The 13,818-nt window shown below is 52.5% G+C and overlaps 1 protein-coding gene across 1 annotated transcript in view; it reads left to right on the top strand.

Moving 5' to 3' along the window:
- Positions 1 to 13,818, top strand: part of PTPRN2 (protein tyrosine phosphatase receptor type N2) — a 719,533-nt gene that overhangs the window by 184,448 nt on the left and 521,267 nt on the right. The window contains exons 6-7 of the mRNA XM_017861671.1: positions 10,497 to 10,718; positions 12,314 to 12,354. Coding sequence (XP_017717160.1) covers positions 10,497 to 10,718; positions 12,314 to 12,354 — 263 coding nt within the window. The remainder of the gene's footprint in view (positions 1 to 10,496; positions 10,719 to 12,313; positions 12,355 to 13,818) is intronic.

Raw genomic sequence — 13,818 nt, 5'->3', positions numbered from 1 at the left:
CCTCCAAACAGTGTAGTGTGTCTGCGTTGGTTTTAGTGTGTCTGCGTTGGTTTAGTGTGTCTGCGTTGGTTTTAGTGTGTCTGCGTTGCTTTAGTGTGTCTGCGTTGGTTTAGTGTGTCTGCGTTGGTTTTAGTGTGTCTGCGTTGGTTTAGTGTGTCTGCGTTGGTTTTAGTGTGTCTGCGTTGGCTTTAGTGTGTCTGCGTTGGTTTTAGTGTGTCTGCGTTGGTTTAGTGTGTCTGCGTTGGCTTTAGTGTGTCTGCGTTGGTTTTAGTGTGTCTGCGTTGGTTTAGTGTGTCTGCGTTGGCTTTAGTGTGTCTGCGTTGGCTTTAGTGTGTCTGCGTTGGTTTTAGTGTGTCTGCGTTGGCTTTAGTGTGTCTGCGTTGGCTTTAGTGTGTCTGCGTTGGCTTTAGTGTGTCTGCGTTGGCTTTAGTGTGTCTGCGTTGGCTTTAGTGTGTCTGCGTTGGCTTTAGTGTGTCTGCGTTGGCTTTAGTGTGTCTGCGTTGGCTTTAGTGTGTCTGCGTTGGCTTTAGTGTGTCTGCGTTGGCTTTAGTGTGTCTGCGTTGGCTTTAGTGTGTCTGCGTTGGCTTTAGTGTGTCTGCGTTGGCTTTAGTGTGTCTGCGTTGGCTTTAGTGTGTCTGCGTTGGCTTTAGTGTGTCTGCGTTGGTTTTAGTGTGTCTGCGTTGGCTTTAGTGTGTCTGCGTTGGCTTTAGTGTGTCTGCGTTGGTTTTAGTGTGTCTGCGTTGGCTTTAGTGTGTCTGCGTTGGCTTTAGTGTGTCTGCGTTGGCTTTAGTGTGTCTGTGTTGGTTTTAGTGTGTCTGTGTTGGTGTGAGAACAGTATTGTAGCCCTCAAGAAAACGAAGCTTTGAATTTTCTATTGTTTCTTAGAATAATGTTTGTTCCCCAGCTTTGATGACAATAAATGCCCAATACCAGTCGGTGCAATCAGTGGGCAGGTTAGTGGGGGGAGGGACGGATGGAGACTGGGCTTTGACTTTAATGAGAGGTTCATATTTTTTTGAATGTAGGTTAATATTTTGGTTAATATTGTGGCAGAAAATAGTTTCAAAATGCATACTCTTGAGTTTGATCTTGAGCAAGTTGGAAGGAACCTGTCAGCGCATGTCACAGAGCATCTGAGGGGCTCTCTGACTGCGTTCTTTGCTTCTCACCTCAGGATCACAATGAGCTGTGGCAAGAGCTTCTCACGGAGAACCAAGTATTTGTTTTTAGAATGGATGGGAAAGGGCACAGAGAGTGGAAAACGTAAATGATTTCTCATCATGGCCTTGTTTCATGATGATAGTTATAATTTATTAAGCACTTACCATATGCTGGGCACATGCCTCACTTGTCACCATTTTACAGATAGGTAAACCGAGGCATGAAGAAATCAGCGAGCTTGCCCAAAAGCACAGACCACAAGCGCTGGGGCCAAGGCTCAGGGAACATGGTCAGCCTTTCTTCACAGGAGTCCAGCCTAGCAACTCCCAGGGCAGAGCAGCACGAGGATGGATGATCAGATTGATGGGAACTTAAACTATGTCTATGGAAACCAAGGTCCTAGCTGCAATGATGGAAAAAGAAGTGTGAGCTAACACCCTACAGATTCTAGAATCACCAGGCCTGAGAAAGCATGCAGGCAGCTGCAGTCACAGCAGAGGAGCCCCTGGTGGTTCAGCGCTGACAGCTCCACGCCGAGCCTGGCCGCATCTGGGGGTGCCCTGGCTTTCCCGCTGGGCTCGATGGCCTTTCTGCTCACGTCGCCATTTCTTCCTCCCTTCCTGGTCCACCACAGAGCCTCAGTTTCTCAAGGGTGGACGCCTGCCAGTTCCGCAGACTCTGTGTTCCCAGCTCTCTCTGTCTATACAAGCAGGCTGTTTGTACGGTTGAGCATGCTGCTCACTGCACCAGGCTGTACCGGGCACGGCTGCCCCTTCTCACCGTGATGTGAGGGAGGACTTGCCCAGCCATGGCATTCTGGAAACGTGGCTTGCTGTGGGATTTCCCCTTCAGAGCAGGCGCTTGGCCTCCATGTGGGTTTGAGAGGGGAATAAGCATCATTTTGCAAAGTTCAGGGTGCGTCAACACACCTCTTTCTTTGTGTTAAGCAGGACTCATCCGTGTTGACAGTGACGGTGTTTGCTGTTAGAAACACAGACTGCAGCCTCTTCCCTTCGAGGTGGTGGGAGAAGCACCAGCCTGCCCCGCAGGGAAAGGGCGAGTGGGCTGCCCCGGGACACGTGATGATGTCTGCTTGCTTGCTTGCTTGCTTTTCTTTTTTTTTTCAGTCTTGTTCTGTCGCCCGGGCTGAGTGCAGTGGCACAATCTCGGCTCACTGCAACCTCCACCTCCCAGGTTCAAGCGATTCTCCTGGCTTAGTCTCCTGAGTAGCTGGGATTACAGACGCCTGACACCAAGCCCAGCTAATTTTTGGTATTTTTAGTAGAGATGGGGTTTTACTATACTGCCCAGGCTGGTCTCCAACTTCTGGGCTCAAGCAATTCCCCCGCCTCGGCCTCCCAAAGTGCTGGGATTACAGGTGTGAGCCACGGTGTCCGGCTGATGTCTGCTTTCTCTTTCTTTTGTCATTTTCCTGATAGCAACACTGTAGCCACTCTGAATTGAATACCCCAGCCTGTGCACATCATTTTATAAACCTTGGGGGGCTTAGAAAGGTTTATGTGTGGATCAGTATGGCAAAACATGATTCATTTTCACTGGAAATCCCAAATTTGAGAACATTTAACCTTCTTTGTTGAGAAGTCACATAATTTTTATTCTTTCACCATTTGTCAAAATATCACAACCAGCTTTTCGGCCTCCTTAGGAGACACAGGGCCTTGCAGAAGAACGGTTAATGGAAACTCTATTCCAAACTTGCCCCCGCATGGACCACGTCACCTTCTCTGGAGCTGCAGTGGGGTCATCCAGACAGGCGGTGACCCAGGGCTGCTGCCCTGGGGAGCTCCGGCTGCTGGGGGACGGTGGCTGCTCTGCTGCCCTGGGGAGCTCTGGCTGCAGTGGGGGCGGGGGGATGGTGACAGCTCTGCAGGGCTCCAGCTGTGGCGGGGACGGTGACCACTGTGCTGCCTGGGAGCTCAGGAAGTCGGTATCTGTCTACAGACGAGTGTCCACAGACACAGGTGGAGGCTCCCAGGCCTTGCGGTGCCAGCTGTGCCAAGCTAGTGTATGGAGAGTCCTTTTCTCTTTTCTGGGAGGGCAGAAGGGATCTTTGGACTTGGAAGTGAATTTTTCTACCACACTTGGAGGCCCCACCACGTCCTGTGAATTGTGACATCGGAAATAATGGACTTTGCCCCAGACGAGGCCTCTGGTCAGGTCGTGACTCCGGGGGCCTCCTGCCCCGCTCACCTGACGAGGAGGCGGCTGGGCAGCCGAGCCTGTGTTCCCTGGTTCGTGTCCACAGGAAGGACCTTTCCTTAGCAACCTCCACTCACTGCTCACCTCCCTGTCTCCTTCCCTCCGGTGAAATTCCATGGCGGGGACGGGCACCCGCTGTGAGCCGTGGCCAGGCTGACTCTGACACACATCTCGGCCAATGCTAGGCGTGTGTGGGGACATCCCTCACCTCCTAAGCACGGAGGACGCTGACTGCTGGGGACGGCCATGCCCGATGCCAAGGGCCTTTCAGGTCTCCCTGCAGCTGTGCCGGCTCCTGCCATGGGCTCTGGTGCCTCCTGCCAGTTCTCTGGGGCTGTTAGGAACTCGTGGGCAGACACTGGGTTTTCTGGGCTCTGTCTGGTGCAGCCCGGGACCCTGCAGAACTCGGGCTCTTGCCTGTGGCTGCCGACTTCTCCAGACACAGCTCTTCCTCCCGATCCCCGCACTTCCTTATTTCCATTTTCTTTGGGATGAGTGAGCCCTTTGTTGCCAGCATTGGACCTGTGGACATGGACGAGCGAGATAAGACTGCCACGATGATAATCGCTGGGAAAGAAAGGGATCTGGGGTGGGAGGAGACTGCAGTGAATGAAAATGGAAAGGTTGCTCTGGGCTCGTGGCTCGGTGGCTCCGTTGCGAGGCTGAGATGGCTCTTCTGATTCTGAAAGCTACAATGAGCAGCACGTTTTCAAAGCAGCACCGAGGGCTGTGATATGCACACACCTTTAATTCTGGAGCACATCTTTTATCTTCTCTGGGAAACAGCGTGAGCCTGTCGGTGTGGAAGGAGCCAGGGCACGGGTGCTGTTGACCTGGGACTGTCCAGCCCTTCAGCCCTTTGTCACCTGCAGACAGGAGTGGCGGCGAAGACAGACTTTGCTGCAATTTTATGCATGTTTTTGTTTGTGAGAAAGTGAGACGCATTTTCCTAAGTTTGTTGCTGGAAATTTTCTTTGAAGGCAGCGTTCCGTCAGTGAACGCATGGTGAGGGCTGATGTGTGGGGGTTGGTGGGACCTGGGGGTGCGGAGAAGGGAGGCTGGCCCTCCCCTCCAAGGCTCGAGGCTAATGAAAAAACAGAAGAGTAGGCGGCCTCCATGCCGGTCCCTGTGTTTCCCTTCTTCTGTTTTGAACGGCAGGTTTGTTATGATTTAGGATGGCGAGTCCAAGAGATCTAGGTACAGCTGCTATTGAAAGAGCAGTTTGTTACTTACAGATTTCGAGAGGAGGGGGCAGGCCACGCCACAGGTCAATACAGAGATGCACCAGGTTCAGTCAGGAGGCTGGGCGAGGGCAAGGCAGGGTCATCTGGGACAGGACTGCCCAGTTGGAATAGTTCCAGCTGCTCCGGGGCCAGGGGCTGCCCGTGTCTCGTCCCTGCCCCAGGGTGACTAGGCCAGTGGCCTGGAGTGTGAACCCACAGAGGCGGAGGTGGGCGTGGGCTCTGGATTGCAGGGTTTGCATGTGGAGAGCCTGCATAGAGTGGGCGACTGTTCACTATCTGGAAATTGGCTGTTCGTAGGAGGGGCAGCCCCCCAGGGTCAGCAGGGCCCCAGGTGTTAGAGCATCAGAAATGTGGGGTTAATACAGACACTTCAACCTGACAGTAAAGAAGCCGCCACTGTGTGCCAAGCAATTCGGAGGCTTTACTGTCGGCCGTAACAGGGGACTTGGCCACCCCAGCAGGGGACGTCGGTGGCAGTAGACGTCCAGCAGGCTCCGATCAGAATGCCCGTGTCCATCACACATTTCGTGTACAGACTGACTTTAAACAACTCTGTCCGCTTCATCCCGTGCTAAACTACATAGACATACTGCTGTCTCAGAAACGCCTGTCGTGGACGCTCAGGCCTTTCCATCAGAGGGTCTTAGTCATCAACAGGAAGTCTGAAGTGGCGCTGATGGGACTCCGTTTTTCAAACAGGAAGGTCAGAGGCTTGTGGCTGTGACCCTTTCCACACGGGACCCTGGTGGGGGTTGGGGCGCAGCACAGTGTTCAGAAATGAAGCAAAACACTTCAAAAAAATGTGTCATTACAGCCATGTAGCAAGATGCCCCCGAAGAACAAACTTCAATTAATGGGTAAAAGAGACTGCACTGAAAAAATTTTCCCTCAAAGAACTCACCACAGGCTGCCAGCGCTTGTGTTTGGAAAGTCATACGAGTCTAGACGGCCCCAGACACTGACTCCTCCTGTCCTGCGTGTGCAGTGAACGGGGCGTGTGGGGACCGGGTGCCAGCCCCACTGCCTCGACATGGATGAGACAGAGCCCGTGCCGTGGGGAGAGGACAGGACATGCGGCTGAGTGAAGGGGGGTGCCACAGGCAGCATCACCGTCGAGCCCTGTGCAGACATTGCAGGCTGCAGCCCAGGCCTGGTGATACATTTGGCGCAGACAAAAAAAACTAAAATGCCTAAATTTCTTTTTTTTTTTTTTAAGTTTTTTTTGTTTTGTTTTGTTTTGTTTTTTTTTGAGATGGAGTCTCGCTCTGTTGCCCAAGCTGGAGTGCAGTGGCCGGATCTCAGCTCACTACAATCTCCGCCTCCCGGGTTCACGCCATTCTCCTGCCTCAGCCTCCCGAGTAGCTGGGAGTACAGGCGCCCGCCACCTTGCCCGGCTAGTTTTTTGTACTTTTAGTAGAGACGGGGTTTCACCGTGTTAGCCAGGATGGTCTCGATCTCCTGACCTCGTGATCCGCCTGCCTCGGCCTCCCAAAGTGCTGGGATTACAGGCTTGAGACACCGCGTCCGGCCCTAAATTTCTTAAATTGTAAAAAGCAGAAATAATTCCTCCACTTCTAGTGTAGAGGGTTGTGCCGAGATCCCTCTAGGGTGGAGGATGGTGGCGGGACCCCTCTAGGGTGGAGGGTGGCGGCGGGACCCCCCTACGGTGGAGGGTCGCAGTGAGACCCCAGTGGGGTCCAGGACAGGCTGTGTCCCCTCTGCATCGCTCTGCCAGTGTCGTTCAAGAAGGTAGAGACATGGCCATGAGCTATCTTACATAAAGGTTTATGAGGACAGAGATTTCAACACTGAATACATAAGAAAGTCAGGTTTTCCTTCAAAGCTGGGAAATGGCCCATCAATCTTCTTCAGGGCCGAGTCTTTGTTGCTGCTGTGGAGGTGGAGTGTACACACGGCGACATGTGCAGATCGCAGGTGGACATGACGATGCGCTGGACACGTGCGCATGGAACCAGCGGCCACGCTGCACGGCACACCCTCACACCCAATGCTTCCTCCTGCCCCAGCCCCTCCTGCAGGTGACGCAGCTCTGGCTGCCCTGGGCAGACCTTGCCCCTCCTTGAACTTCATCTTCCGCTAACAGGATTCGGTGGATTCTCTGGTGACCGGCTTCTCTCACTCAGCCTGACTGGTTCTAGGTCTGTCCCCCTTTTTCTCATCTCTGTGGTTCCTTCTGGCTCAGTGCCGGTGTGGATGCGGCCTCCTCATCCGCGCTCCTGTTGCCGGGCACATGACTTTAGACTCTGTCTGTGGAACTATTAGGAGTCAGGCTGCTACCCCCAGTCTCGTTTGACTCTTGTGGTCATGGGTTTCACTTCTCTCGGGTAAATACTAACAAGTCCAATTTCTGGGTAACACGGAAGATGTCCTTTTGGAAAAGACTTTCCTTTCTCTGTTGAAACATCCTGGTGCCTTTGTTGGAAACAGTCTCCTTGGAGTTGTCATCGTGCCACTTCCTGGATGTGGTGAGGAGGCTCCAGGTCCCTCTAGCCTCTTGTGCCATCCAGGTCACACCTACAGCTGTTTTATGAACCCTACCTTAAAGTGGTAATAATTTTTCCTTACTAACAATCAGTTGTTTTTTAGATAAAGTAAGAGGAGTAAAGAAGACGGTCTTTCTTGTCTATGTAACCACGTATTTACCCTTTCAGGAGCTTTTTGGCTTCTCCCGTAGCTCTGGGCTTCTGTCTGGTGGCGTTTCTCTTCAGCCTCGGTTCCTCCCAGCACTTCCTGTGGTGCGGGCCCCCTGGGACCCGCTGTCCCAGCTTTGTTCACGTACGTGATACGAAAATGCCTCTCCTTCGCCCTCTCATTGGAAGGATATCGTCATTGGATATAAACTCCTGGATTGAATGATTTTTCTTTCAACCCTTCAAATGTGGCATTCATTATCTGTAACGTCAAATGCCTGACTATGCACATTGTATGAAACACATTGTTCTTACAGGACACGCGGTGTGTCTGGCGGCCTCTGCGCTCCAGGACCCTTTCCATTCTTGTGTGTGGAGCGTGTCTGTCCCCTGCCCCGACCCCGGCTGCTTCCCAGGGATCTTTTCCACCTCTGACTCTCGGCAGCTTGGCCAAAGTCACCGCGCGCTTATCCTTGCATTTTATTGTCTTGGAGCTGAGTGACTGTCTTGAGTCCTTGAGTGAATATTCTTCCCCAGATCTGAGAGATGCCTGGGCTTGCTTTCAGGTGTGTCTTGTCCCGTTCCCTCCTGACTCCAGCAATAGTGCAGCGGCTTGGCCTACCCCAGGGGTTACTGAGGTTCCACAGAACGTCTCCCATTCCGATCTTCCAACGGTGATCACTTCTGTGATCTGTCCTCAGATTCACAAACCGTTTCTTCCGTTGTGTCCTTCCATAAGATTAAAGTTCGGACTCTCTGCTCTTCACTGACAGAATATGTATTGGATTCTGTTTTAAGTTCCCCACTCTGCTGAGTCAGTGGGTGCACCCATCTCACCGTGGCGATGGCAGCTCCGCGAATGGCTTATCTCCTCGCTCTAAGCAGCGACTGCCCTATTCTCGATTTTCAGTTCTGTTTTTCTGCCTCCTCCTGCATCTGTTGCTGCTTGTGTGAAGCGGGGGCCTAGACCCTGCTACCTTCCTTTAAGGGGCTTTTCCAGCAGCAGTCACATTCTTGGATGAAGCTTTGACCCTGTGTGCCTGTGTTTAGATGTAATTAGAGTTGGTTCATGCTAGTGGCGTTTCCTCTGAGGATGTAGCCTCTGTGTTTTCACCTACACACAAGAGGGGCTCCGCCATGTCTCCACATGGCATACAGGATTCCTGTTCCCTGCACCGTGCACTCTGCCGCTGCCCAGCACTCAGCCTGGGGTGCCACTGTGGCCCTGTGTGCAGGACGCCCTTTGCAAAGGCTGTCGACCAGGTGCTCCGTCCCTCCATTCCAGTTGCCTCACCAGCCCTACCTTTGACCCCAGCCTCAGCCTGGGGGACTGTCTTGCACCTGCCCTTACACCTGTCCAGAAACAGTGAGTCGTGATGTGGATAAGTGCACGGCCCCTCCACTGTCTTCACCCGGTGATCTCTGCTGCTCTGCACGAGACGGCTGAGCCACATGGGAGCCAAGGGCCTGGGTTCCCTATCCCCCAGCACCCCTGCTGCCCCAGCCTCTCTGTCCAGGATCCCCGGGGGTGCCGGCCGTGTGACAGGCTCCCACCCTCCACCCCATCTTACTGGGCACTCACGGAGACCCAGCATTGGGGAGGAGCGCCCAGGTCAGGCACTGGGGGCAGGCACCCCCAGAGAGAATTTCTGTCGCTTCTTCTCTGATTATAAAAGTAATCACATTACTTTTATTTTACATCATCATTATCGTTATTTTACATTGTCATTATCAAGTGAACAAACAAGCAAAACACAGATGAACTGTACACAGAGGGCCTGCAGCTGAGGCTGGTTTATGTGGGATGTAACTGGAGGCCCCCTCCCACCTTCATCACAGTGAGGGGCTTGGTCTCTACCTGCACTATTGGGAGGGGTGGGGACATGTGGAGTGTAAGGCTGTGTGTGGGGGTCTCAGAAACAAGGATGGAGGGCGAGGAGCTTCCCACCCGTGTCACACTCAGCCTAGATCTTAAGGGTCTTTTTTTGGAAAATGGCGTCTTCGGATGTAACACGTTTCCACTATGTTTAAGCAACAGGCGCGAACTTTGCCGTCACAGGAGGGTTTGTCTGACATCCTCATCTCCTGTCTCTACCCAGGTGACAGCCAGGGGCGTCCTTGCCACAGCTAGAGGCAGAGGCTCACTCCAAGGGCTCAGGATGGGCCATCCACTGTGGGCCCTGAGCTCCTCCCACTCAGGCGTTCCTGAGCCCCCACAGAGCAGAGGGTCCCCTGGCCCCCAGGCCACTATCATCTCTATAATCTTGTTGTTAGCTAGACTTCCAGCAGAGGCTTGAGGGGCTGGCTTTGGAAGAAGAGCTGCATCTGGCCTCCTGAGTTATCCATTCACTTACAAATGTATTCTCACACACAGCACATGGACAGCTGGGGCCACCGTGTCGTATTTAGGATACGCTGGTGGCCAAAGTCTATGGAGGCTTTTCTCTATGTGTTGTAGCAGGAGAAAGTGTAGGAATAACAATGGCTGTCTGCTTCTGCGGTGCTCTTCTGTACCGGGCAGGGTGTGCCAGGCAGGGTGTGCTGGGGGCAGTGTGGGGGGCAGGTTGTGGGGGGCAGAGTGTGTGGCCTGGGTGTGCTGGGGCAGGGTGTGCCAGGGCAGGGTGTGGGGGGCCAGGTGTGCGGGGCAGGGTGTGCCGGGCAGGGTGTGTTGGGAAGGGTGTACCAGGCAGGGTGTGCGGGGCAGGGTGTGCCGGGCAGGGTGTGTTGGGAAGGGTGTGCCAGGCAGGGCAGGGTGTGTTGGGAAGGGCAGAGTGTGCCAGGCAGGGTGTGCTGGGCAGGGTGCTGTTCTTGCCAGGCATTGTTTCTCCTTCTGCCAAGTGAGGGGGACACAGTTCATCCCATTCTTTTATCATCTGGAGGACATGGTGAGGTTGCCCAGCCCATCTCTCTTCCTGGCTTGGTCATTCCAGTGTTTTCTGGAAGTCATGCTTTCCATCCTCTTGAGCGGGTGGATGAGTCTGTTCTTCCGTTCTATGGGCTTTCCACCTCCAGGGAACTGAACTAGTGACGGCCACAGGATCAGGTGGATTTGAGATGCAAGTCCAATATCCCAATATTCTCTGAGTGCTGGCCTGCACCTGGCCCTAGGTGGCCCACTGCCTTGGGACGCCGCAGATGCCTGCCATACCCTTGCAGCCCGGAGGCCCTTGCCTTTGCATTTATCCACCCACCATGTCCTCGTGTTTGTGTGTGCCCCTAGGAGCATGGATTCACACCCTCCTGAAAGACCTGCAGAGGCAGCCGGCTGAGGCGAGGGGCCTGAGTGACCTGGAGCTGGACGGCATGGCCGAGCTGATGGCTGGCCTGATGCAAGGCATGGACCACAGAGGAGCTCTAGGCGGCCCTGGGAAAGCGACCCTGGGAGAGTCTGGAGAACAGGCGGATGGCCCCAAGGCCGCCCTCCATGGAGAAAGCTTTCCAGGTGACTCCAGCGCCATGGGTGCCCACGCCCGGGGTGCTGCGGGGGGGGGAGGCCTCAAGGCTGTGCAGAGACCGCTGGCTCACCAAGTGCAATGTGGGCTTTCTGCTGGGGAGATGGAGATCTGTATTAATGATTTTTTATCTGTTTGAACTTTTGCCTCTAAAAGCTTTCTTAACAGACTAAGCCTATCAGAGCAATTACGTTGAACGGCAGACTGCTCTCTGTGAGGAGGTTTCACTCCTCCATGCTGAGGCTCAGAGTCAAGAAAACAGGCATGATGAGAAGTGTTGTGTTTGGACTGTGTACCAGTGAATATTGTCAAATATGTAAATAGCGGAGTGAGAGGGGATCATTCAGATGTCTGTATGCATTGGTCCTCTGAGGCCGCTGGGAAAGCAGAAAGCAGCCCCCTGGCACCCCAACCCGGCAGGCAGCCGGAGCCCTATGGAGGCCCCATGGGCCAGCTGGGACTTCTGCAGCCTGATGGCTTCTCGCAGCGTGGAGGTGCAAGAAAGCACCTAGCTCAGCTCCCCACACATGGCAGGCCCACAAGTACATGCCGAAAACCAAATGACAGACATGCCCCCTCTGTCCGCACGGGTGCAGGGGGAGCCTGCTGGAAGCTGGAAGCCTGACTTGGCTGATGGGCAGCGTGCAGGGGAGGGGTGGAACTGCACCCTGGTAGGGCCTGTGTTGGGCGGTGGCCCAGTGGTTGAAGGAATCAGGACTCGCACCAGGGCTAGGAGGGACATAGGAGGCCCTGGTGTGTGTGCTGTCCCCAGGGGTGACTGTTCAGGTGCCATGAGTCACGCACTTTTGGGCACTGCAAGTAGGATATTTATTTATTATTTTATTTTATTTTATTTTTTTATGATGGAGTCTTGCTCTGTCACCCAGGCTGGAGTGCGGTGACATGATCTTAGCTCACCTCAACCTCTGCCTCCCAGGTTCAAGTGATTCTCCTGCCTCAGCCTCCCAAGTAGCTAGGATTATAAGTGTGTGCTACCACACCCAGCTAATTTTTTGTATTTTTAGTAGAGATGGGGTTTCACTATGTGGCCAGGCTGATCTCCAACTCCTGACCTCAAGTGATCCGCCCACCTTGGCCTCCCAAAGTGCTGGAATCACAGGTGTGAGCCACCGCGCCCGGCCGGGATACCTATTTAGAGAGAGACATTGACCCCAGTGAAATAAGCTAAGTCAGTGGATTCTGAAGCCATCTTAATTGTGAGGTGGTTTTGGTGAAGGCTTCACTTTGCTTTCTCGTGATGTGAACCGCTGGGTACGATGGGTTTTCTTGCCGTGAGTTAACATTGACGATCACGTGAGCCCCACAGAGCCGGGCGAGGTCATGGTGGCTGCCTTCACGTCCACCATTTAGCGCCTTGGTCCCCTCCTCCCTCCTCTTTTGCGAAGTTTATAGAATGCCATTTTGTGCTATAAACAGAAAAGGTTCACTCTATGGCAGGACTTAGTCCAGCATCATCACACCTCACCTTTCATATGGAGGCCTGCATGGTCACCCTTTTTATGTCTGTGACACCCTGTGATGACATTCTTGATGAGGGTTTTGGTAACACTGGTGTCTTTTACAGATGATGGAGTTCAGGACGACGATGATAGACTTTACCAAGAGGTAAGATGAAGTCTGTGGTGTTTGTTTCATGTTAAATGTGGAAGTCGGTGATCTTTTTTTCATAGTGTGGGAACATTTATGAAATACAAAAGTTTTTTTCCCAGAAGGTTATAGAGAAACTCCTCATAATCTCCAAATTGAAAACAGTATAAAGAGAACATACAAAAATGGGTATATTTGGATACGAAATATCTCTTTTCAAATTATAACCGAATTTCTCTATGATAGAAATATGAAAATCATGGTAAGTGCAACGAAGAAAATTAATATTTCCTGGAATCTCCCCCTCGCTTTGCTCATTTGATGCCTCCTGCATGTGCGGATTCCTGAGGGGTTCAGCGCACTCACACCTGGCTGTCCCGTGCGGCACCACTGGCCACATCTGGCCATCTAAACCTACATTTAAATTGATTAAAATTAAATAAATAAAAGATGCAGCGTGTCGGCTGCGCTGGGCTCAGGCCAGCGGCCTGTTAGTTGCATGTGGCTCATGGCCAAGGCACTGGATGCCACAGGCAGAGGACGCTGTGCCATCCCAGAGCTCCCACGGGCCGTGCTGCTCTGGAGGCAGTTGGAAGAAGGGCCCAGTCACAGGCGATGTCCACACGCTAGACCCTGGCCTTCCCCGTTAAGTCAGTTAGCCTCTTAGTTTCTCCCCCTTTAAGAACCTTTGGTCATTAACACAAGGCCGAAGGATGAAGAACCGTCCTAAGCAACAGCAGTGACATTGCGTGGCTCAGGGAAACCCAGTTCTGGGGGTGGAGAAAGAAGAGACTTTGGTTAGTCATTCTCTCCTCAGATTCTCTTAGTGGTTTGTGGTTCCGTGCCTGTTGGCAAGTACAGGAAGAAAATATCAGCAGTTCTTATTTCGAATTTCCATCAGAAATGGTGGGACCTGCCGTCTGAGCTGTGGAGGGAGAAGTGGGGTTGAGAAACACATTTCCTAATTTAGGGAGTTGGGGAAACCCAGCCCTCCCACCTGAGGGGCAGGGAGCGCTCCAGGGGCCTGCCGTTAGCCAAAGACTCCCTGACTTTTAGACCACAGCCTTTTCATCCTCCATGTGTGGAATTTTGATTTAGTTCTGTTTGGGGTATGTTTTCAAGCTATTCTGTTTCCCAAAAAGGGTATGTGAGTGTTGTATTTTCTGACTTCTTATTTATTTAAAAACATCTTTCTTTTCACATGAAACACAATTTAAGTGACAATATTATGCCTTTTCCTAGCTCTGTTGAGTGACATCAATGGCTACGTCCTGTTGTCATTGAGGATCCGAAGTTGCGCAGTGTTTTTATCACACTACTATTTTGTTTAAATTTTAAAAAACACAAAAGGAATAATTGTAATTTGTAGCCAAAATGGGAATAATTGCCTCTATAGTCCTTCCTTAATTTTCTTAAAAGTGTGTTTTGGCAAAGTGAGTCGTAAAGCGAATCAGATTTTCCTGTTTCCGTCTAATATAATAT

This window comes from Rhinopithecus bieti, unplaced genomic scaffold, assembly GCF_001698545.2.
Source record: "Rhinopithecus bieti isolate Rb0 unplaced genomic scaffold, ASM169854v2 scaffold_60909, whole genome shotgun sequence".
Lineage (NCBI taxonomy): Eukaryota > Metazoa > Chordata > Mammalia > Primates > Cercopithecidae > Rhinopithecus > Rhinopithecus bieti.
Note: the sequence above shows the minus strand (reverse complement) of the source record. Positions and strands in the feature narration are given on the sequence as shown.